We start from the raw sequence: 23,090 nt of genomic DNA on the forward strand, positions 1-23,090 counted from the left end.
CCGGCGGTGGCTGTGGTGTACCGGTGAGTGCCTCTCCTAAAGGGACGTTCAGTGTGAGGGACTGCTGCGTCCTGCAGGCAGAACCACCCCAGCTGTGGGACTTGGTGGGCGCACGGCTGGGTTGGAACCCCCTGTGGTGGCTGCAGGGCTGGGATGAAGCACGGGGACGGGACGAGCCCCCGGTGCTGAGGGAAGGACGGGCTCGCAGCGAAGGAGCCGAGGCCGCCCAGCCGCCGGGCGCGGAGACGGCTCCGCCCGCAACCAAAATGGCGGCCGCGCCCTCGCTGAAGATGGCGGCCGCTCCTCCTCCTCCCGCTGCCCGCCCCCGTGCTGCCGGAAGCGGGCTCGGCGGCGGCGCCGTGAGGGCGGCAGCGGGCGGCGGGGCGCGGCGGCACCTCCCGGCCCGGCCGCTGCCTGCAGGTGCGGGGGGACGGGGGGGGCCCGGGGCTCGGAGCCCGGGGCGGGCTGGGATGGAGGCGGCGCGGGGGTCCCGCGGGAGCTGTGGAGGGGGCGCGGGGTGCGGTGGGGGTGAGCTGGGGAGGCCGGGCTGCCCCGCAGGGCTCGGTTGCGGGGGGCGATGCTCGCCCCGAGCCCGTGGTGGTTGGGGCGGGGGCAGCCGGGCTGCGAGCAAAGCCTGCCGTGGTAGCGCTTCCGAGCCCGAGTTTGGGAGCGGGTGTGTGAGTGCGGGGTGAAGGCGAGGCACGGGGTCACCCCCTGCTTTGGGCTGTCCTGCACGAACCCGAGCGGTAACGGGGGCAGAGGTGGCACAGAGCTGTGTGAACGCGCCGTGCCCAGCAGCGGCAGGTCTCGCACCGCACAGGTGAGCGGCACTAGGCCTCGGGCAGCCACAGCAAAGCTCTGCCTGGAGAGGAGGCCTCTGAGCTGAGAGCACATCCCACCGACTTCAGGGCACTGTGAACCCTTCCCGTGCCGGGGAGCTACAGGACGGTCCTTTTAGACACATCTGTAAATGCCGTGCCGTGTTTCCTTTTCACCTGCTGGCTCGGAGGCTGCAGTTCAGAGTTGTGTTGTGGCTTTCCCAAAGGTTACGCGAAAGGAACAGCAGTGACAAGGGGCACGTCCATCCCTGACGCTAGCGGGGGCAGAACGATAGGGAGCTGTGTGTTCTGTAGATAACTCAGTGTTAGATTTTAGGTGGCTCAGAACACACAAGCTCAATTTACAAATAAAAGTCAGGCTGTAGCAGCCATTGTACGCCCACCTGGTACAATCTGGAGGGTTAAGTTGTGTTCCATCAGTTAAAGCTGTAATACTTTCTGGTTCCCGTATGTAACGCGTTCACACGGCTCGTTCCTCCCAGCGAGAAGCACGCCTGAAGCTGCAGCTGCCTGCTTGTTACAGGACATTAGCTGTCAGACAAAGATGGTTAAATGATGTGTGAGCAGGGACTTGTGTAAAATCAGTCTCCCGCCTAGAGAGCACTCTCTTGTCACTGTGGGAGGAAGTAACACCCTCGGTCTATCAAGAAAGTCCTGTTCTATTTCTTGCTAGTGCTCTTTTTGACTAGTGCCTTGTAGAGTTGGTGTATTTTATATTTAATGAAACAGTAGATCCTGTCATGTTTAAATATAGGACACTTCTTTTTTCTTTGGTTGTGGGAATTATTAAGATAACCAATTCTTGACCAAAACAGTGAAAATAAACTGGGAAACCATAACAGAAAAACTTTTCAAAATACACCCAGCCCTGGTAAGGTTGGAGCTCCTGGGAAGGCTGAACACGAGGCTGGGGCAGAAGCTCTGCTGGAACGGCTCTGATAGCGAGCTGACAGACTCCTGCGTTGTTGCCCTCCTGGAGCCCCGGGTCATGGCTGGAAACAACCACCACAAAGCGATTCCGTAGTTGCAAAAAATATGTTCGGGGCGAGCGATGTTTTTCCCACTTCTCCTGAAATCGGGGTTTGCGCTCATTATTGAAGATCGTTTGCCAGCTTGTGTGCGCAGAGCGGTTGTCAGGATCTCAGCTGTAGCCTTTGATCACCAGCCTGGTTGCGGAGCATGTGCTCTGTCAGTGTTTTCTAAAAGAGCCTCTGCAATCAGCGTGTTTGTTTTACCAGCTCTGCATGCAAGGAAGCAGCACAGAAATCTGTCGGCCTCTTCCTCACAGAGGCAGCGGGACGGAGGAAGGGCTGGTGGGCAGACGGAGCATTGCAGATGGAAGGAAGGTAGTCAGGGGAAAGCTTGCTGCAGGTTAGGGCCTGGCAGGAGAGCTCCGAGGGCTGAGCCCCGTCCTTTTCGGGTTGTGTTTCTGCAGCCACTGGGCCACCGCGTTGCTGCCTGCAGCGGGGTGTAGTACCTCTTCCACGGGTAGAGCGCTTCCTGCCTGTTGATCTGAACCTGCTTGTGGACACTTTGATGATGGGGATTGTATTTTTGTCCTTAACCCGAAGGAGGGGATGCTGATGAGATGAGGTTCTTCATGGCTGTCTCATGCTTTGCAGAAAATGCTCTGAAAGTGAACTGGATAGTGCCTGCCAGAGCTCAGTCCGCCTGAAAAAACCTGCCTTCACCCACGGAACTGTTTGTCATCAAGAGGGAAACTCTCCAACAGCCTAACGCTGCGAGTGATGGGCTCGGAGAGCAGCGCTTTAAAGAGCTACGCACTGGAAGAGCCGCCGTTCACGCTGCCAACTGGACACACGATTTATCCAGCTGTGCTACAAGATGGCAAACTGGCTTCCGTCTTCGTGTACAAGCAGGAGAATGAAGATACAGTTCATAAAGCTGCCAAGGTACTGGAGCAAGCGTGCTGGCACAGACTTGAGGGAGTCGTTCCTCCATGTTCTGGGAGGGGTGGGATCGGTCACTGAGGGTCAGAGCCTTGCGGGTAAGGGAAGGAGAAGCGCTCAGATCTGCCCCTGGCTGAGCTGTCTAAGTCAGAGTCTTTCTAAGCCAGACCCTACTTAAAGTACCACGTTTATTCTTTTGTGTAAGACTTTGTTTCTAGATGTATTATAAAATATCCTGCAATGAGCGTGCTGGGGGCTTGGTGAGGAGCAGCGGTGGGCTGTCTCAACACAAGCAGAAAATGTGGCTAAAGCTGTATGGCCGATCTCTGCAGCTTGGATGAGGTCTAACGGATGTCTTTGTTTCTGGAAGCACCTGAAAACCTTGCGCCACCCTTGCCTTCTGCGCTTCCTTTCTTGTACTGTGGAAGCCAATGGGATCCACTTGGTTACTGAACGCGTGAAGCCTTTGGAGATGGTCCTGGAGACGCTCTCTTCTGCAGAAATCTGTGCAGGGATCTACGACGTGTTGCTGGCGCTCATTTTCCTCCATGACAGGGTAAGTACCAGCAGCAGCAGCCGTCAGGCTTTGGTGGGAGCCAGGTGGCATGTGCCAGGGGAATGTCATCACTGGGCTTGCCTGGGTGACTGGCTCATTCCTGGTTCCTCGCAAAAAGACAGACCCACACCATGTGGTTTTTTTAGGCTGAAACTGCTGAAGTCGTTGCCTGTTTTTTAGAAAGAAGGGTAATTGAAAATGGTGTGGTTCTAGGAAGTAAAGCTCATGAGTTGAGACCTGCCTGCAGTGCTTCATACTTAACAAATTGGATTGCTCGTTTTTTGCATTTACTTAGATCTGTTGCCACAGGTCAGCAATTGGTGTCATTGCTCCTCCTGGACAAACACTGTGTGTTTGTCCAGGGCTGAATCTTAATTCCAGCTCCGAGTGTAGCTTTTGAGCTTTGTGTTCACAGTTGGAGGTTTTCTCTGGACTTACAATTGCATTGCAGGGGCTGTGACAAGTAGAGTTTTGTCTGCTCTGAAACCCCAGACGTTCTGTATGATATCTGCTAGTCACCTGCAAAATCCCAAAGGGTTTGTAGAATCGTGTGCTTTTCGGCAGCTTTTCCTCAGTTCCTCGTGGCTCCTAATTAGCACTGATTAAGATTTTATGTCTCCTGTTATCCTCTTTTTATGTTTCAGGGAAACCTAACGCATAACAATGTCTGTTTATCATCTGTGTTTGTAAGCGAGGATGGGCACTGGAAACTGGGAGGAATGGAAACAGTCTGCAACTTCAACGAAGCCACCCCAGAGGTAAGAGCCCCGCAAGGTGCAACCCTCCAGTGCCGGGGAGAGGGCTCCCGGCCTGCCGACGCTGGCCTCCTAGTGATGAGAAGGCTCACTTCCAACTCTCACCTGAGCATTTGCTCTAGGGACGCTTACTATAAACAACAGTATCTACAGAAACTGAAACTAATTCCCCATTAGGCAGAAAACAGCTACTTTTCTAAGGGAGGCAGCTGGCTGGAGGGTAGATTAAGACTGGAGAGAGGGAGAAATCTTTGCTCCTCTGGACTGATTAAAAACCAAAAACCAAAACTTTAGTGTGTAGCAGGAAGATCCTATGTTGAAATAAATCGATACAAAAATAATTTAAACGACCCTAGCTTTTGCTGCTGGCATCTTCATTGCTTGCTGCTGGTCTTGGCAGAAAAAGCAGTTTGATTTCTGCTGCGTGCTGTGCAGAGTCATTGCTGCAGCCTGGCTCCGTACGGCAAGACTAGATTGCCTTTTCTCCCAGAGGGTCCACGGATCCTTCACAAACCGTGTTGAGTGTCCCAGGCATGTATCACCTTTCAGAAGGGATTGTGCATGCTGGTGCACAGCAATGCAGAGCGCAGCAGTAAAATCCACCTGGCAAAGGACATTAAATCCTTTCCCTGCCCAGATGGATCATGCAGGGATGACAGGACTAAGACCTAATGGGACGAGTTGGCTGTGATGCCCTGGAGTTGCTTTCTGCCAGCTTGGTGCTTCACACCTGCTGCTTCGTGCTTCCCTCCGTCAGAGCGAAGTGTGGTCTGCCCTGGGCGCCAGCTGAAGGGCAGGGGATGGCCTCTGGCCACGGGTTCAGTCCTGGCCCGCAGTGGGGGCTCGCTCCTGCTGCGTGGCCCAGCCGAGCCATGGAGGCAGCTCACGTCTCCCTTTTCCCCTTGCAGTTCCTCTGTCGCGTCAAGTCGGTCCGAGACCAGTCGTGCATCCCATGCGAGGAGATGGTAGGTACCGCGACTTCCCGGCGGAGCTTGGAGCTGGTGCCACATGGCAGCGCCATGTTCAGAAAATCGTTTTCATTCACACATTTTGTTTCCTTGCGTCTGAATGGGAGGAAGTGGCTGTTGGATAATATCTGGGGTTTATTCTGTTCCTTTTTTCCTTCCCCTTCCCTCCTGTCCTTGTTCTGGGTATGGTGTTGGGTACAGAGAACTGAAATTGTGAATGAGGAGTGGTGAAATAACAGGCTCTTGTAATATTTTTTTTCAGTCAGTTTGTGTTGCAGCTTTAATGCTTTTAAATTGCTAATGCTTTGCGAAAATAAGAGTAGTTGCTGAGATTGCCAAGTTCGCTGTGGTCTCACAATTGTGAAGCTCTCACACAGCTTCTTTTTCCACTTGAAGTCATCGTATATCTATTAAACATCCTACAAGTTGCTTATCCTAAAGGAGCTCTCTCTGATTAACACCTGTTTCCATAGAAATGCTGAAAGTTGTTGACTTGTAATTGCCGTGTGTATTCATGGGGGAATTGTTGCATCGTGATGTGGTTGTTCCTTTGGGTTGTAAATTCCCTGATGTGTGCTTTTTGTTGTTGTTTGTTTTTTTGTGTGGTTTTTTTCACTTTTTTTTATTATTTTGTCATAATGCTCTACTTGTAGGGTACTTAGTGGAGCTTTGTTGGTATAAAAAGAACTGGAGAGTATATATGGGGGAGGGCATAGAGATCTGTGGCAACTACCAAATATTTCATAAACTCCTGCTTTGCTCATCTTGGTTTTTGTTTTTTTTTCAGTCTGCAGATTTCAAAATTCTGCCCAGCAGCTACGGGCATGCAAGGGACGCCTATGCTTTTGGAACAATGGTTGAAAGTCTCCTGACGGTCCTAAACGATCAGGGTGAGAATGACACGTTTGTTTGCTACGTACAGACCCGTGTGGCTTTTTCCTTGCACGTGTCACCAAAGACATTTGCTTGTTGCAGCTGACATGCACCACAGGTTTAGTGTCCTTCCACTGTTCTTCCTGTTCACTAGGTTAAAATCCAGACCTCAGCCTCTCCTGTTTTCCCATCTCGCTACATTTGAATGTGGTCAGGTGTGGCTGGAGCACATGCAAAAGCCCCTGCAACATGAGCACTCCCAAGTCTGCTCTGCAGCAGATTTGCATGGTTCTGCCCCAGCAGCCACTGGATCAAGGGTTAGGGATGCAGACACACAGCCCATGGATGTTGTGTGCCACAGCTGAGTGGGGGCTGCTGCCTACTAGCAGAGAAAGAGCGGAAAGCTTCTCAGGGGACAGTAACACTCCTTGATGCCCTGATAGCCACACAACTTAGGGAGAGGTGGAAATGCTGTTTTCTCTTCCTTTGGGAGCAAATATGAGCAGTTTTGCTATCAAATAGAGCTTCTAAAACTAAGTTTTCAGGAGGGTCGGAGGACTCCTGAACATAGTTTGCCCAGTGGTGAGAGAGAAATCTAATTGTAGGTGCTCTGGCTTTCAGTTTCAGCAGATATTCTCTCCAGCTTTCAGCAAACCTTGCACTGTACACTGCTGAATCCAGATCCAAAGTGTCGTCCGCCACTGTCCAGCCTGTTGTCTCACGAGTTCTTCAGGTAAGGAAAGAAATACCTCGCCTCTCTTGGTACGTCTTGATAGTGCTTATTGCTGTGTTGCAAGTGCGCAACACCTGCATTTTGTGACGGTGTGTTATGTATCTGATGGGAAGCGTAGATTGGATTGCTGCCTCTTACAGGGCTCTTTGACAGAGACTCCTTAAATTACGAAGGCGTTATCAGCCTTCCAGATGAGGCACTGAGTCAGCACCGGTGACAGAAGTGTGTCCCCTTGCCACATGCAGCCAGTTGGATTGCCTCAAGCTCAGGGGAGGTAGTGGGAAGATAAAATCATTAGAGGTACAACTTGAGCAAAGCACGCTCTGAGATAATCCACGCAGCTGTCTGCTGTCACCTAAGTGCTGTCTCGGTGGTGGCGTTAGCGTGAGGTGGCACTTCCTTCTGCTTCTTGCCCTGGGAGGGTGCTCAGAGGCAGCTGGTGCCCTGTGAATTTGCTGACTTCAAAGCGTGGCGCTGTGCAGGTGCAACTGTTGGGTAACTGGTCAGACTGCCACGCCGACATTCTTGGTCCGCCAGCTTTTGAGTTGTATTCCCCTTTCTGCTTCTGTCTGCTAAAAGGACAGGGATCTGCAAGCTCTTAGTGGTGAGTGGTTTAAGCATCAGTGAGGATCATGCCTGACAGCCTACTTTTTTTGTTCTTAGGAATGATTTTCTGGAAGTTGTGAACTTTCTGAAGACCTTAACAGTAAAATCTGAGGAGGAAAAAACTGAATTTTTCAAGTAAGTGAAGGAACTGTAAACTGGAAGTTTCTTATCTGAGAAATGCTTCTGTCAGATTAGGGTGTCAGGGGGAACTGGGAAGGCCAGGGAGGTACTTCCTTGGGTGCCGGATTTTGATTGCTTTGGCAGAATATTGTTTGCTCTGTAATATGATTTGTGTTTTCTTCCACCCCCTTTAGCAGCACTATCTGTGGTGCTGCGCTGTGTCTAAGCAGGAATCATTTGAGAAGCACGTTCATCTGCTGTAGTGTTGTGGTAGGGGAGGCAGCATGGTATAACAATTTTTTCTGCACAATCTGGAGATCAGCCTGTCCTCTGTCTCCTCGCTGGAGCTGTCCCAGGGTCCTGCTGCGTTACACAAAGGCTATCTGCTTACCCAGTTTCAGAGTATAAAATATCAGAGAACTTCTTTCAATGTTGTAGAAGAAAAGAATTTTTCCCTCACACCATTCTTGGAAGTAGCTTTATTTTGGATGTGACTTTGTAAAAAAGTGAAATCTAGCACCAGATGCCTTGAGGCTGAAAATTGCTTTCAGTTAGGCAGATCTTGTAAACTGTTAATGACAGTTTTCAAGACACGTTGGGGGAATTAATCTTTGGTCCCAGCCTTGTCTGGGTAAAGCTGTTGTCTGTAATGGATGTTTAAGCTGCAGAAGTGCAGCATCTGCAGAAAAAAACCTATCGTCACAGTCCCCAAGAGTTCTTCTCTAGGAGAAGTTTCCATGTAGTCATGGCATTATCTAGGCCTGAAAAGGGGAGAGGTTGAGGTTTTTTTCTTCTTCTATTTTGCATTGTTCTATACTTCTACTTATAATACCAGTTTGATTTTACTAGTTTGAGACTGACTGAGAAAAGAAGAGAAAGGAGATCTTAGCAGGAGCATGCAGAACCGTTGCCACCATCTCTGTAGCAGCAGTGTTTGCTGAAGGAGGGAACAAATACTTTGTTAAAAGATACGGCAGTATTGCCCCCTAACAGGTGTAGGTGCTTTCACAGCAGGGGGAATATTGTTCTTGGTCTCTCCAAACCTAGAGAAAAACGGCTACTGATATTTTAAAATGAAAATTCTACAAGGAAGAGCACTTGCACAATATCACTCATGTGACTTAAACCCAAACCGTGCTCTGCTGGCCACCCCTAGGATGCAGTAGATGGATGTGGTTTTAAAGTGGGGTTCCCTTTTTGCAAGGGAAACTTCCCTTATGTGGTAGGCAAGATTGCCTGTACTCAAGCAGTAGAAAAATTATTGTGACGCACCGAGTTGTGGGGTGAGAGAACAACTCTCTTCTGCAGTTTTAACACTGTAGTGCCTCACGTGAGCTGCCAGCACTGAGATTTGGGCGCTGTGACACAGCAGAGGGGACAGCTGCTCGGTGTGGAGAAGCCTTCATGTGCCAGCTGCATTTGCAGCTGTGCTCCTGGATGCGTTTTTGACAGGCTATGTGATCTGGGCATGGAGTTTTACAGGATGTGTCTCTGGATTTTTCCTCACTTGCTCATGGTTTATCTTATTGCCTGAAAGCCTCATTCAGGAGCAGAGCCGTGTCCTCCTAGGTTAGTGTACGCACACGGTGAGAAGCTGTGATGGGACTTCGTCTCTAAGGAGACATGGGAGACCCAAAAAAGAAGGGTAGACGATACTAAGAGAAACAGTTGTAAATGCATGGGAGGCTGCCTTGATACTAATTGTTCTCTCCTGGAACACAGATTCCTGCTGGACAGGGTGGCTGGCTTGTCAGAGGAGCTGATAGCATCACGACTGGTGCCTCTTCTACTCAACCAGCTTGTGTTTGCAGAACCTGTAGCTGTCAAGAGTTTTCTTCCTCATCTGCTGGGTCCAAAGAAAGGTGACCTTTAAATATTTTCTTCAGAAATATCACCAACAAGTTTGGAATGAATTCAGAGTGGTCACTCCATTGAATCAAGGAAATAGCATTGTTTGTTTAAGCAGAACAAATACTGTAAAGTAAAGAACTGGAGAGGAGAAGAGAGTTATGTGGGCTTCCCCATTTCAAGTACTTTCTGTTGCTCTGCTGATGGTGGGAGAGACTTAGAAATTGCCTGGGCTCTTTCCTGTGTTTAAATCTCACACCACATGCCCACCCCAGGCTCTCTCAGTGTCTCACTGAACATCCCTCTTCTCCCTTTCCCCCTACCCCTCCTTGCCCTTTTTATTTCTGTCACTGCAGTCGTTCTCCTTTGAGGGTGCTCAGGCCCTTCTGCCCTCTCTAAGGGGGAGCGTTCAGGATGCCTTGCTAGATCCCCAGCTGCCTCCGTCCCTGCTGCTTGCTTCCCCTCTCTTAGAGTTTTTCCTAGATAACTACGGGTCTGTGAGCCAAGCAGTGCATCTCGTGACTGCCTGACATGACGTATTTGGAGCCGTTGCTGTAAGGCAGTGGATAATGGCATGGCTGCCTCTCCTCCCTCCCATCTCCTCTGACATCCTCGGCAGCAGGCAGAGTCAGACCTGGCAGTGGGGTGACACCGTAGGTCTCAGCTGTGACAGTCTCTCACTGAATAGCTTTTGGGAAGCTGCCTCTGGTTTGCAAAGCAGCCTTTTCCCATCTCCACCTCTCTTCCCCAGAGCAAACTGGAGAAAGCCAGACCAGCTGCCTCCTGTCGCCAGCCTTGTTCCAGACTCACGTGATTCCTGTGCTGCTGAAGCTATTTGAGGTTCACGAGGAGCACGTTCGAATGGTGTTGCTGTCTCACATTCATGCCTATGCAGAACTATTCTCTCGGGAAGAGTTGAAAAACATCATATTGCCACAGGTTAAAGACAGTAAAATAATACATGGCATATATCCAAGAATATGTTTTTTTTACTGTTAGGGTTGACTCTTAGCTCACATCTAAGCACTCACAGTGCTGGCAAAAAACAGTTTTCAACCTCCCTTTTATGCAAGCCCTGGCCCTTACACCCCACCCTGATCTGGAATACCGTCTTTGTTAAACCTGGTGCCCTCTGTCACATACCCCTTGTGCTGCTACCTGTCGGCCTTGACTGGCAGCCTCACAACAAGAGACTGCATTCCTGTTTCACACTGTTCCACAACTGTCAAGAGTGGAGGAGTGATGAGACTAAGCTCACCAAGGACTAGGATGGGCTACCCTCTTTAGCTTGTAACAAAGTGGAAGGCTAATTTTCTGGTACGGAGTAATGTCTAGAATCTACTAAGAGCTGTGGGAGATTTTAGCAATGAGATGTGCTGCAAATGTAATGTATAGAGAAAAAAGTGAAAAAGCAGAATTTTCTGTTCTTGGTGTAGGTATTGCTGGGCCTTCGAGACACTAGTGACTCTATCGTGGCAATAACACTGCACAGCTTAGCAGTTCTCGTCTCCCTCCTTGGACCTGAAGTAGTTGTAGGTGGTGAAAGAACGAAGATTTTCAAAAGCTCTGCACCGAGTTTCATGAAAACTGCTGATATCTCCCCAGAAGGTAAATGATACGGTCTCGAGTGCTCTCATGATTCTTGCACATTGTGTCCAAGCAGCTTAAGCAGAATTTTTTTATCGATTACTCTTTCATTTGAAGAAAAGTTAATTTGCAGCTAAACTTTAATTCTAAATTAGGTGCTGAATGTTTGCAGATGCAGAATTGGTAACATAAAACGTTATCTGAAAGTAGTTTAAATACAGGAAATACATGGAAAAAAATCTTCATTTAAGAAGCTCTGTGTGCAAAAGAGATTATATTAAGTTGTGTTTATCTTTGGTAGAAGAACTACACTGCCCTTCTGTAGGACTTATGTACTTACAGCCAGGTAGTTATTTAATATTCCCTCATGTCCTTCATGTTTTTTAAAAAGAGTAAATCTCATCCTCTTCCCCCCGATTTCTATTTGTAGATTGGAAAAGGAATACGAACTTCCCTATTTTCTCAGCTCTCTGGAGGCTTTTCAGCTAATCCAAATGAAGAAAGTAGTCCCTACGCCTGCTAGATAACTTGGAGCCAAGTGTACTAAGGGAAAGCTTTTCTGGATATAGGAATGCTTGTAACTGGAGGGAACGATCAGCAATTGCTCGACTTTAGACACAAAGTATAGATACCAAGCGAAATGCATGATAGTGATCAGTCTAAGCGTGTTTTCGTCCTGATTATGTGTGTACTGACAACTACCACCCTTCATTAAAATCTGTGGATGGTTCATTGCATTAGTTTTCTTTATTTTAGTAGAATGTAGTAAATGAAAACCTTCAGCTTGCATGTTAAGAACTGCTTTATCTTTCAGAGTATATTTAAAATTAAACCTGATTTAACTACTGATGGAGGAGGGAAAAGCAAAACAAAACAAAAAAATAACTCTGTCCTCAACAGGGAGTGAAAACCTACAAAAAGCAGTACTAGATGCTGAATACATGAGGCTTAATGAGATGTTTGCTCAAGCCCCTAAAAGGCTGCACCCTCTGTCGAGGGGTCGTGTTGTGTGTACCAGGCACAGCCCTTGCAGTGCCGCAGGCCCCGTGTCCCTGGCTGTGCTGGTGACCCCTCGCCTGGGCAGACACAGCTGGCTGGGACCGCAGGCTGTCACGGGGAGGCAGAGGCAGCAGCAGCAGCAGCCCAAGCCACGTCATTTCAACCCTGACTGGGCTGCAGGGGTGGGAGCAGGGACGCAGCTGAGCCAGTGCTGGTGAATCACTGCTGTCGGTGACAATATGCTGCAGCTCCCCAGAATGAGCTGGAAGAAGACGCTTGCCAAGCTGTCATGCCCAGGGGAACAAACCTGCCTTGTGCAGCTTCCAAGTGCACTTCAGAGTACCTAGGGTATGATACAAGAGAGGCCATCATAAAGCCTTTGGGGTAGAGGGTAAGCTGCTTTGCTCGTGTCCAAGCATAAATCAGACTTTGTGTGGTGGCAGGGCTTTGCCTATGCTTCAGCTTGTTGTGACTGTCACTGCTGTGCTTTTGTAAGAGAGGCAGATCATGAGATCCGCGTTGCCATGTGTCCATGGATCCAGCCAGGTGGCAGACAGCATTTTCAAGCATCTGTGCAGATCATAATGTTTGTTCACTGTGTGTTTCTTGAAACAACATACCAGCAAACACTGACCGCTTACAGTTGCCTAAAGTTTGTTCTGGCAAGAGCTGCAGGCGGTAGGAACAGAGGAGTATTATATACAGATCAGGGGTGCAGCTGTTGCATTGCAATGCCAGTCTTCATTTGGCATTGCTTGTCTCTAGTAAATAAGATTCTAATGCTGCAGGCAGTTTCAACCAAGGCAGAACACATCTTACAGACTTGGTGGCCTTTCTTTTCTTCTATCTCTGCAGACTCGCCCAGTCATGTCGGAAGCAATCGGAGAAATCAAACCACTCGGCCCTTGAAGAACAATTCTAGCTTGCTCCCCATCTCTGGAAATGCACCTGTCAAGAAGCATTCTGTGCAACAAGACAATCCACTGGCTTTAAAGACAGGTAGAACTTTGTCCTAGCACTTCCTGCTTAGAAATCAAATGCCCTACAAATGAGGGTTGCTTGAAAAATGTTAATTTTCCCCACGTGCTGATCTGAAAGAGATTCAGTGAACCATGGGAGGTAACAGCGAAGAAATGCAAGCATGACCACCGATTCCTAGGGAATAGTATTTGGGAGTCTTTGTGTGTTTACTTATCAACACCTTGCTAGCTGGCCAGCCTTGAATGTGTTTCTTTACCATGAGTTCCCTGCTGTGCTTTTTCACCCCTCCACAGCTTGGCAGATACCCTGCTGCAGACTGTTGCCTCTGTGATCATTTGTAGGCCAGCTCATTCTGTGACCTCAGAAGCTGGCTCAGTTTACTTTCACGACCTTTTTTCAGGCTTCTAATGGCCTTTTCTCAATCACCTAATGCCTCTCAGCTGTCAGCTTTTATTGCCCCGGTGCTCTGAGATTGATACCTCTCCTTTGCAAACAGGAAGATGGCTGTACTTTCTAAATTGAGAAGAGCTTAGTTCTGAAACATCTTTCCAATCACCACCACTTTCTGAGCTGTCAGCTGGCTTATCTCCACGCCAGGTGCTACTGGTGATGTCAGCTTGGTCTCCACCTTTGCTCTTCTGAAATGAGTATGTAACACCTTTATCTTCCACAGGTGAGCAAGGCCCTCAGCTGCCCTTGAATGGGGTTCCTGGAGGAATTAATGTGCTAGGGAGCAGCAGGAGCTCTTTGACTACCTCCCAAAAGCCGCCAGAGGAGTGGCCAGACTGGAGTGAGCCAGAGGAGATGGACACTGAGAAAACTGTGAACATCCAAATTCAGCCCCGAGAGCCGCAGGGCAGGGCTGGACCTTATTTTGCTGAACGTGATGTGGATGAGAAGCCTTGGGATGACTTTGAGCCCAGCAGCCCTCGTACTGAACTGTCCTCAGGGAACTGCCTCACTGTGACACGAGCTGATGCAGCTGAAATGCAGAGGCCTCCACCAGGTACCCATCAGCTGAGCAAAGAATTCAAAAGCCTCAAAGTGAGCCCCCCCACGAAGTCCTGCCCTGGGAATAGCTGGAATAGCGACCACCAGGAACAACTGGGAAAAACTGTACTGCCAAAAACGACCTTTCAGGAAAGGTTGAAGTCTTCACTGGAGCCTGGCCTAGGAGAAGAATTCACCATTAAAGTGAAGAGGAAACCAGTGCAGGACCCTGAGCTGGACTGGTTTGCTGACATGACACCAGACATTAAACCTTCTTCAGCGGTCTTGATTTTACCTGAAGCGAGGACAGAAGCAGTTGTTCCCAGTCACTCTGGTGCAGTATCCAGCAGAGAAGGTGCCTCCCAGAATGTGCTGTTTTCCTCCAAATTTGCAGCAGCTGACATTATTGAGGTAAGAGGCTATAGGCAATGGGGTTAAATGAATGCATGTTTGAGAGGATCCTAGAGCACATACACAGTACAACATACTGTTGTAACAGCAGCGGGCTCCGTAATCAGAGGGCGGATAGCCTGAGAAGTGCCATGGCTGTGCAGTTGAGTTTTTACCTGTGAATACAAGATGCTGAGCTCTGAATGATGCATCTTATCGGGCACCAGGTCATTCCATGAGCTACTACTACAGCAGCAAAGCAGCTATGTTGAATTCTACCTCCTGTTTTTAGTTTGTGCTGCTGTATCCTGCACGCTAGGACCCTGAAGTACTTTAGGGAGAGTCTTGTTGGTCAGATGGGAGGCAAAACAAGGCTGGATAATGTCTGCTGAACAGACATGCCCCTAAGCCCAAAGAGAAAAGGGCTTTCAATCACAGAGGATGCTCAGGACTTTGTTGTTCCTGGCTCTTCTAGCAAAACCTACTACTGGGGGTGTAAGCAAAGGACCAGGAAACAAGAACCTCTGGATTACGCAATGAAGCATTTTGGATGCCTTGTTCTCAGGAAGGAATAGCTGAGACATTTTTCCGTTTCAGAGAACCATGAGGGTTATAAGTAACTCCATCTGCCCCCATCTCTGAGACTCCAGAGGCTGCTTCTGTTTGCTGGGGGGAGGGGGAGCACTCCCACCTGAACATCTAAGTCCATTAGGGACCAGGTGTTGATTGCAAGTTGTTTTGCTAATTCAGCCTCAGGAGAACTACCACAGGGGTAGCAGGTAGCATGGGGAGAGGAGCCTTGAATCTAAACTAAGGTTGTTTACAACATTTGAATATGGCACACTTGATTTTTAAATGCACTGGTGTGATATCAACCTCATTTTTCTGCTTAGCATAGTGCAGTTGGTGCTGCTGGAGTAGCAGAAGAGCTGTCAGGGGGCTGGTGAGACCAAGGAGCGTTAGGCAGGATGGCAGCAGTTTCCTAAGGGGAGGGGAAGGAAGTCTTCTCTATTAGTGCTTACTTTTGTAATGGAAAATGGATGTGATAGAAACAATTCTTGCTTTAATTTGGGGAAGGAATGGTAAGAAACTCCCTGATAGCTTGCTCTTTGTCTTTGGTTTTGGGTTTTATGAGGGGCTTTCTATTATTACAGCTTTCTGTGTAAGCCCAGGTGCTCGAGGAGGCTGCCTTTCTCTTTTGAGGCATTCTGGATGTCTTGCTCTGCCCCCACAAGCCACACAGGGTAGTGCCTGGCTCTCGTGGCTGCGTTATGTACAGCAGTACTGTACATGCACCTTAATGCTGGTAATTTTGCGTGATTCTAGGCTGAAGCTGCAGGCTGGGGTGAAGAAGAGGAGTTGAACTGGGAAGATGATTCTAACTGGTAATGGGACTGAAAGAGACAAAGGCAATTTATGGTGTGTTGGATTCTGTAAGAGAAGTCGCTGCTTCCACACTCTAATGGATAAGTACCTCAGCGCTGCTTTTGGGAGAAGGCAGGCACTTGCTGCAGCAGCCAGCAGGATCCCAGGGGGCCTGACCCCTTGCACTGGATGCTCCTTTCCAGTCTGTGCCAAAAACTGCAGGGGTGAGGCCTGCACTCAAGCAATATGCCCAGCTGTGGTGCGTGCCACTGCTACTGGAAGGAGGGACAGCACAACAGGTGTGTTGGTGCTGGTGGACTACTGGAGGCCGAGTGACGTAAGTGATTGTTCCAGAATTCATCCCTGCTCTGAAAAACTGATGACAATAAACAAAAGTTACCCTGAGTTACTTGGTTAACGTGCCTTTTTTTTTTTCCAGAAAGGAAGCCCTTAGAACTGGCTTCTAACATTTTAGCTGTAAGATGATTTTAAGATGAATGTACAATTTATTCAGTATATTTATTTGTTTATACAGTTCTGTCAGTGGATTGCACGAAAGGTGCTAGGAACTGTGCAGTGAAGGACTTAAGCACCATAATCATTCTGCTCTGAACTGTAACCAATAAAGACTATTTTTAAAAGATGACCCTAGTCTGGAGTGGAACCAGTGGTGAGGTATGTTCAGAGAACAGTATAGAGCCTTAAATTGTTATTCTTAAGTGTATTTTAAAAAATAATATAAAAACACCTATTGCCTTATCACCTGTACGTGACAGGAACAACTGCACCTGTTACTTTTACAACACATTCAAACACCTCAGCATTCAAAATACAATTTCATTTCAATGTTTATCATCATACAGGAATTTGAAAGAGTAAGCTATACAGTGGCAATATACAAAGTGACACCTCAGCTGCACAATCGTGTCCATTAAAACATACCACTCCTCCAACCAGTTATTATAAATAAAAGATGGGCCTCAGTTCCTTTGGGCATACTAACCGAGACTCAGCAGTACAGCAGAGCATCCATCGCCCTGTGTTGTAGTTTGTTCCTCTCCAGCAGTCATGGTACAAAGGCAGTTTTCCTCAGAACAGGGAGTGGAGCTATGGCAGCACCCCTGAAGCCCGCTGAGCACCTTACCGTATACTGTCTCTGAGGCCGGCCATAGCTGTGTGTAGAGCCTCCAGTTTCAATGCAAGCCACGCCGGGGGTGACCCTTTCTGGAGCAGCAGCTTCACAGCCTCTACCGCCCCCTCTATGGTGCCTATGGCTGACTTATACTGCTCCTCAGAGGGGGGGTGACATGCTCTTTTTGCCAGGGGCTGTGGAGTTAAGTAAACAGACATCATTTATAATCCCCTATATGAGCGATCAGTCTCCATCCAAATGGAAGTACTCTTAAACAGGGAAAAGCTGTAAGAGACACCCTTGTCTTGTGCGAGTTCTTCCTGGCTGACAGTAGAACAGAGCATTCAGCTGTAACATTAACGGCCAGGCGTGCACACAGACTTTTTTCCAAGAAAATGGAGGGCAACAAAGGCTGTCTTGAACCTCTTCAGATACTTCCCAGAAATGGCACAAATTTACAATAGAGCCCAGATAATTTGAAGTACACATACCTCTCCTGTTGACTCCAGTTCTTTAGCCATTTTCATAAAATGTGCACTGCAGGTAATCCTTTCTTGTTTCAGGCGTTCTATTCGTGCTTCTGTTGTCTCTTCAGCTTGCCTTACCTAGGGAGAGAGCCACAGGGGAGGTAACTAAAGCAAGAAGGCATTACCAGCCTTCAGAGGTTCTACGTATACCAGAGCAACAGGGGGGAAGAAATCTTAATGTGCAGCTGAAATTGAACCTAGTTTCTGTCATTCTTCTGTGCAAGTTATCTGCTGCAACATCAGTGTAGCATCACTCACTAGCTATTAATTCTTTCGCTAATTATCTACTTTTCAAGTAGTACTCATCCAGATAGTGCTCCCTTAGGTTTACAGGCAGAGAACATCCACTTCTTTCTAGTTGTCTGTGTTCTGCAGGAACAGCTGTCTGCTCTGCAAGACTGTTTTCTGATGTGCAAAAAGGACTAGGATGTTTCACATTCATACATGTTCACTGAGCTTACAGAAACAAATGCAAGAAGAGGGAGAGAAATCACACAAATGGAATGAAGAAATTGCTGCCTTTTTCATAGATACTTTCACTGCCCGCAACAATAACTGCAATTTAATCATTTTCTTTGTTCAAGGAGGGAAAAGCAAAGCATTTTAAATCAAAGTTGAAAAGTCCTGAAGAGCACTGTGCATAGAAGCAACATGTGTCAATACTGTTGACTTAAGAGAATAGAAAAATTCAACCAGATCCCAGTTAACAGATCAATTTAATAATTTATTTAAAATTTGGCTATTTAATCTGCATGTAGATGATGGTACAGACATAAGCCAAATCCTACATGAGTATGGCAGTGAAGACAAGCTCATAAATCCTGTTATGGATGTGTACAGCACCAACTAAGAAAGCAGTAAAATGGTTCAACAACATACCTTAGCCATAAAATTAACAACTTTGTTCTTAATTTCTTCTGAATTAAGGCACTGAGGAACAACATCTTCATGGATTGTCTCCTGTAAAAATGTTGGGTAACAGCAGTTGAGTATGTTCATGTTAACAAAGGAATATACAAAGAAAGAAATGTTTCTCTGGGAAGAATTCTGTGGTGACAGCATTTTAAACATCCTTCCTCACTGCAACCAATGCTTTATTTTCCTTTACTTCCAGCTCCTGAAATCACATGTAACTACATTAGCCCTCATTACTTTTATTCATGTGCAGTAACATCCAAATTGTTCAGTCGAGAGCAATGAACATTTAAGAGAGAAGAATTTCTGTATGATGAAAGGTAACTGAGCTGAATACACACACCCAAAGTTCTGCTGTGCTTACCTCTGCAAAGTGTCTGAATGCCTCCAGCGCATGCTGATGAATAAGCCACGTCTGGTCAGCCAGCAGAGAAGCAAACAGACAGGACAACTGGGGGATGACTTGCCTCTGGAAAAGAACAAATATCTGTCAATTACAAAGAGTTAGTTGTGCATATCTTACCATTGTGATTTATTACTAAAGAATTGCTCTAAGGTCAAGGGACAGGTTTGTGAAATTAAGAGTGCTACTGCCCTATCTGACAGAAAAGCACCGTAAGGGAGATGACATGTTCTGTTCTTTCTTCTTGGAGGTTCAAACATCTGTCTTTTCTAACTGGTGAGAAGCGATGAGCAAATGAGTAAACCTAGCCTCTTACGTGCACTCAGTGTGCGTCAAGGAAAGATAAGTCTCCTAGATGATTATGTCATGGTGCTTTTGTATGTATTTAACTCAGTCCTTTAAATAGTTAGAGCATCTCTTCATCAAAAGACTAAAGAAGGCCACAGTTACCATTACCTGTGCTTCTTGGGGTATGAACACCTTCCCCACAGAAGAGAGAAAATCCAACATTGCTAGACGAACATGATCTGGGGGATCCAACTGGAAAAGGGAAGACTGCAGCGCGAACACCTGCAGGAAACAAACCCCAGCAAAACTCCATCAAACAGTGCACACGAAAACTACTCTGATCATTAAATCTGAGGATGCTGATTTCAGAAAGCAGGACTGAAAACAAAAGGAAATGTGCTACAGCTTGAATAACTCTGGCTAGGATAAAGCTGCAGTGTGCATCTCAGAAAGAAATATGTTCTATGGCACATCCATACATCCCAGTTATATTACAGAGTAATTGGTTAATACCATTTTTGAGAATCCTAAGTGCCACATACTTGGTTTAAAGACCAGGAAAGCAATCAAGGAAGAAAAATAGTTAGGAATCTCCATGTTTTAAGGCCAGACAATGAAATCACTCATTTGAGATTTCAGTAAATCACAAAGAACTTGGCTTTTCATGAAGTAAGTTATTCGTAAGGTTGTGATGTTGGTTTTTGTTTTTACCTGAGTGATTAATTGAGCATCTAATGCCTGGATGAAAAATTCCAAAAGACGAAGTAATAAACACAGTGTTTGCTGGAGACACGGCTCATCTGAGACCTTGAACAGATCACAAGATATTAGTAATAGCTTAGTTACTAATTTAGTTAACGCATTTTAGTTTATGGAATAACTACTTAAGGAATTTGAAGTTGCAGTAGCATTCCAAAATTCTTAGCCTAATTTCACACACATAAAACAATACATCGTAAGCAGCAGAAGAAAAGATCAAAGCAGAGATACAACTATCTTTAGGTGGTTATATTTCACAAGGCCTTTTCCTTAGATTTTTATTAAGGATCTTTCTTATTCCATTTCTCCTTTTTCCACTCACCAGTATAAGCAAAAAGAGCCTGGCTTGGTCTTCTTTGCACTCTCCCTTCAGGTATTTGTGGACATTGATAAGGCCCTCACAAAACCTGCGTAGGCTGAGCAGTCCCAGCTCTCTCAGCCTCTCCTCAGAGGAGAGATGCTCCAGTCCCTTGATCACCTTTGTGGCACTTTGTTGGACTCTCTCTAGGAGCTCCACATCCCTCTTGTACTGGGGAGCCCAGAACTTGACACGGTGCTCCAGGTGTGGCCTCACCAGGGCTGAGTGGAGGGGGATTGCCTCCCTTGACCTGATGTGCAACTCTCCTTCTAACGCAGCCCAGGATATCATTAGGATTCACTGCCTCAAGGGCACACTTGGCTCTTCTTAATCCCTTCTCTCAAGCTTTCCTTTCTATCTGAGTAATAACCATGACAAATCCTTTTTTCTTTACTCCAGCTGCAGACATGAACGGTTAGGTATATAGTCACAAGCTGGAGGGGTCACCTTACCTCCTTGTTCTCAAATACGAGAGGAAGGTTACTAGCTCTGTGGGTTTCCATGTGCTAAGCAGTATCACCATGTTTGTTAATCACATTCTAACTAACATTTTAAATAGGCCAAATACGTAACCGGTATGAATCAGAATGAGGTATTTCAGACTTCTCGTTAAGCAAATCTGAATCTGACACTGCATAACAGATGGAGCAGGAAGGAGCCATATATGTACCATTCAGGAAAATTCAAAGTCCATTTCCCAGAGAACAAGCCTGTCCAATAAACCAGCTGACAGCACATGGGCAGCACAGTTATACTCTCCTTTACAGAAATGGCCTAATCCAAGTAAAACAAAACATGATGAAACAGCAGCACCAGCTTCCCAAAGACATGATGCTTTCACCATCACAACAGCAAATCCTCTCACCTGCTTAGCCTGAAGAAAAGTCCAGAACTGACCAAGCACTCCCAAGATAGATGCCTGAAGTTCTGCCTCCAGAGTGTCACCAGCAAAACTGCAGGCAGCCAGCAAGACAGAAATGGCAATATTCTAGAAGGAAAAAACATTGTGTAAGACCAAAAAGAACCTACATGTAAAACAAACCCAAACCCCAGGCTTGTAATTAAGCATCTAAAATGATACAAGATGGCAAGAAGCCTAATGTGCTGTGTCAGCTGTACAGTACAGCTAATCCACCAGGCCACTGGCCAATAAAGCTTCTAAAGTGAGGAAACCATCCGTTCCTTCTGTGGGAGTTCATATGGTGCTGTAGCTGTTAGCTGCATTGCCAGGCGAAAGCTGGCAGCTGGTACTTCGTGTGGAAATCTCTGGTTTCTCTCGCTCCTCTCCTTTGCCAGGGAGACCAGTGAGCATCTTTCAGATTTGATGCCACGTAAAAACAGCCAGGACTTTAAAACTTAAAAGTAATTGTATGGCATAGTATAAATTGGAAATTGTAAAGAAAAATACATCTGCCCACCCAGAGAGCAAACAGCAACTAGAGTAACCAGTAAATCACAAGACCTCCGCTATCACCCTCAGAGCAGAGGGTCCTGAGGTGCTGCGTACTATAAGAAAACATTAAAATAAGAGCTCTTGATTATGCATTTGCCGATTAGTAATGGAAGAAAGTGGTGCAACAGACAGAGAAACAAAACTGAGGACAGCCACAGCATCCTCACAGTTTGGAAATCCAGAGGTCATGCATTTTCACAAAGAGAAGCCAATCTCCTTTACCACAGGTTGGAGCTCTCCCACAGCACGCCTGCTATTCAGCCATTGCCTGCATTGTGCGAGTCCTGCCACACACAGCTGATGGGCCACTCGTTTCCCAAGGTCAGGATTCAGGGCCTTGAGGGATACATGCTGCCACACAGCCAAGTTTTCCACTTCTTCTGGAAGAAACTTATGAGCAAATTCCACCTGCAGATAAGAGTATAAAATAAATTCGTTCATAAAATAATAAGAAGTAAAGAGACTAGAAGAGAATTTGATAGCTCGTCAAAAAGCTGAGAAACCAACAAACAAAAATGCACTACTTACTTGCTTTAGAATACCACCAGCTCCCTGTCACATATAGGACATAGAGCAGTTAAGCAATTTATTCTTTCAGCTACTTGAAGCGATAGCCTTAGACAGTAGAAGAAAGCTTAAGGATCATAAATATGTATCACTTTGCTAAAGCAAACCCATATTTACAGACTAACTTAGAGAACTTGACAATTAAACCCTTTCTTATTCCTGAAGAGCGATATACCAGTGGATTTTCCTGCAGCAGTCAAGTCTCCTTATTAATAATGAATCAGTTCTGCCAACATCTATGTATCAGAAATAGGCTGATCATCTGTGATGATGAATCTTAAGAGTTTGCAGAAGCAGGCTGTTTTTCTTCCTACCCTGAGACAACCTGGCAACAAAATTTGAGCCTACTTGTCTTTTTCAGAGATGCTGCAGGGAAAGAACATATAAACAGCCACTATTGTCTCCCTGTGCAGCAGATGCTCTCTGTCCACACATGAGTGTATAACAAAGAAGTTAGAAGCGTATTATCAAATAATGAAATTACTTTGTCTAGAACTGTTTTTACCCTGATGATTTCCTTGGTATTAGTTATGTATTCCAGCATGATTCTTTGTTGTAATCTCTATTAAACAAACACAAGGGACAAGTAAGAGTTTATGCCCTCATAAACACCAGGCGCAGGTTCAATACAGGGCATACAGTTTAAGTAACTCTGGGAGATACACTCTTTTCATACTTAGTCAAAAAAGGACATCACTGCCACCCAATAAGACCACTATTAGAGAAGTGCTCTTCAAAACAACAAAGGCACATACACATCTGCACAAATCAGGATCCACTATGACAAAGTAATAGCAAGTGCAATATCAAGTAAAGCAAGTGAGCACTCAACATCCTGCCATTTCTGAAGGGCAGAAGATATTTTAAACACAGGCCACTGATTCAAAGCTCTTCTGTTAAAGTTAGAATATGCTGGCACTGTACTTGCCTGATGATCTGGAGCCATCAAGAACAGCATACGCCTCAACAGAACACCCAGAGCAGAGACCTGATAACACTCGTTGGGCCAAGACTTTATCTGAATTAGGATAACAGGAAATGCATCTAATTAAATTAAGAAAAAAAAATCACCACTCAGCAAATGAATTCTTTACACAATGTTCTGAGAGTTCCTATGTGAGATCAGAGCAGTAGCACTAAATAAAACAGTGAAGGACATGTCAGAAAT

The 23,090-nt window shown here is 46.6% G+C and overlaps 2 protein-coding genes across 5 annotated transcripts in view; one reads left to right on the forward strand and one right to left on the reverse strand.

The window, feature by feature from the left end:
• Nucleotides 1-15,925, forward strand: SCYL3 (SCY1 like pseudokinase 3). Of its 2 annotated transcripts, none has more exons than XM_048080196.1 (14): nucleotides 1-23; nucleotides 2,462-2,752; nucleotides 3,120-3,305; nucleotides 3,950-4,063; nucleotides 4,969-5,025; nucleotides 5,816-5,918; nucleotides 6,523-6,634; nucleotides 7,298-7,375; nucleotides 9,083-9,222; nucleotides 9,960-10,147; nucleotides 10,645-10,816; nucleotides 12,650-12,793; nucleotides 13,449-14,176; nucleotides 15,482-15,925. In XM_048080196.1, the coding sequence occupies exons 2-14, from the start codon at nucleotides 2,588-2,590 to the stop codon at nucleotides 15,542-15,544; spliced, it is 2,250 nt and encodes a 749-aa protein (XP_047936153.1). In that variant the 5' UTR covers nucleotides 1-23; nucleotides 2,462-2,587; the 3' UTR covers nucleotides 15,545-15,925. The 2 variants fall into 2 exon arrangements, with proteins under 2 accessions (XP_047936153.1, XP_047936152.1); XM_048080195.2 differs by lacking the exon at nucleotides 1-23 and adding an exon at nucleotides 268-420.
• Nucleotides 9,080-23,090, reverse strand: part of FIRRM (FIGNL1 interacting regulator of recombination and mitosis) — a 26,755-nt gene continuing 12,744 nt past the window's right edge. For all 3 annotated transcript variants that reach the window (XM_048080193.2, XM_013190119.3, XM_013190121.3), the window contains 9 exons: nucleotides 22,851-22,940; nucleotides 21,578-21,763; nucleotides 20,768-20,890; nucleotides 19,497-19,592; nucleotides 18,954-19,067; nucleotides 18,459-18,563; nucleotides 18,059-18,139; nucleotides 17,144-17,257; nucleotides 9,080-16,846 (listed from right to left, as the gene is read on the reverse strand). In XM_048080193.2, the coding sequence (XP_047936150.1) occupies nucleotides 16,661-16,846; nucleotides 17,144-17,257; nucleotides 18,059-18,139; nucleotides 18,459-18,563; nucleotides 18,954-19,067; nucleotides 19,497-19,592; nucleotides 20,768-20,890; nucleotides 21,578-21,763; nucleotides 22,851-22,940 (1,095 nt within the window). In that variant the 3' untranslated portion in view covers nucleotides 9,080-16,660. The remainder of the gene's footprint in view (nucleotides 16,847-17,143; nucleotides 17,258-18,058; nucleotides 18,140-18,458; nucleotides 18,564-18,953; nucleotides 19,068-19,496; nucleotides 19,593-20,767; nucleotides 20,891-21,577; nucleotides 21,764-22,850; nucleotides 22,941-23,090) is intronic.

The sequence above is a fragment of the Anser cygnoides genome, chromosome 8, assembly GCF_040182565.1.
Source record: "Anser cygnoides isolate HZ-2024a breed goose chromosome 8, Taihu_goose_T2T_genome, whole genome shotgun sequence".
Taxonomy (NCBI): domain Eukaryota; kingdom Metazoa; phylum Chordata; class Aves; order Anseriformes; family Anatidae; genus Anser; species Anser cygnoides.

What these genes read in the sequence shown, in the direction of transcription:
- SCYL3 (XM_048080196.1), top strand. Translation starts at nt 2,588, where the DNA reads ATGGGCTCGGAGAGCAGCGCTTTAAAGAGCTACGCACTGGAAGAGCCG. An exon ending in GACGGTCCTAAACGATCAGG is followed by an intron (nt 5,919 to 6,522) that starts GTGAGAATGACA and finishes TCTGGCTTTCAG; the next exon opens with TTTCAGCAGATATTCTCTCC. An exon ending in TGCTGATATCTCCCCAGAAG is followed by an intron (nt 10,817 to 12,649) that starts GTAAATGATACG and finishes CTATCTCTGCAG; the next exon opens with ACTCGCCCAGTCATGTCGGA.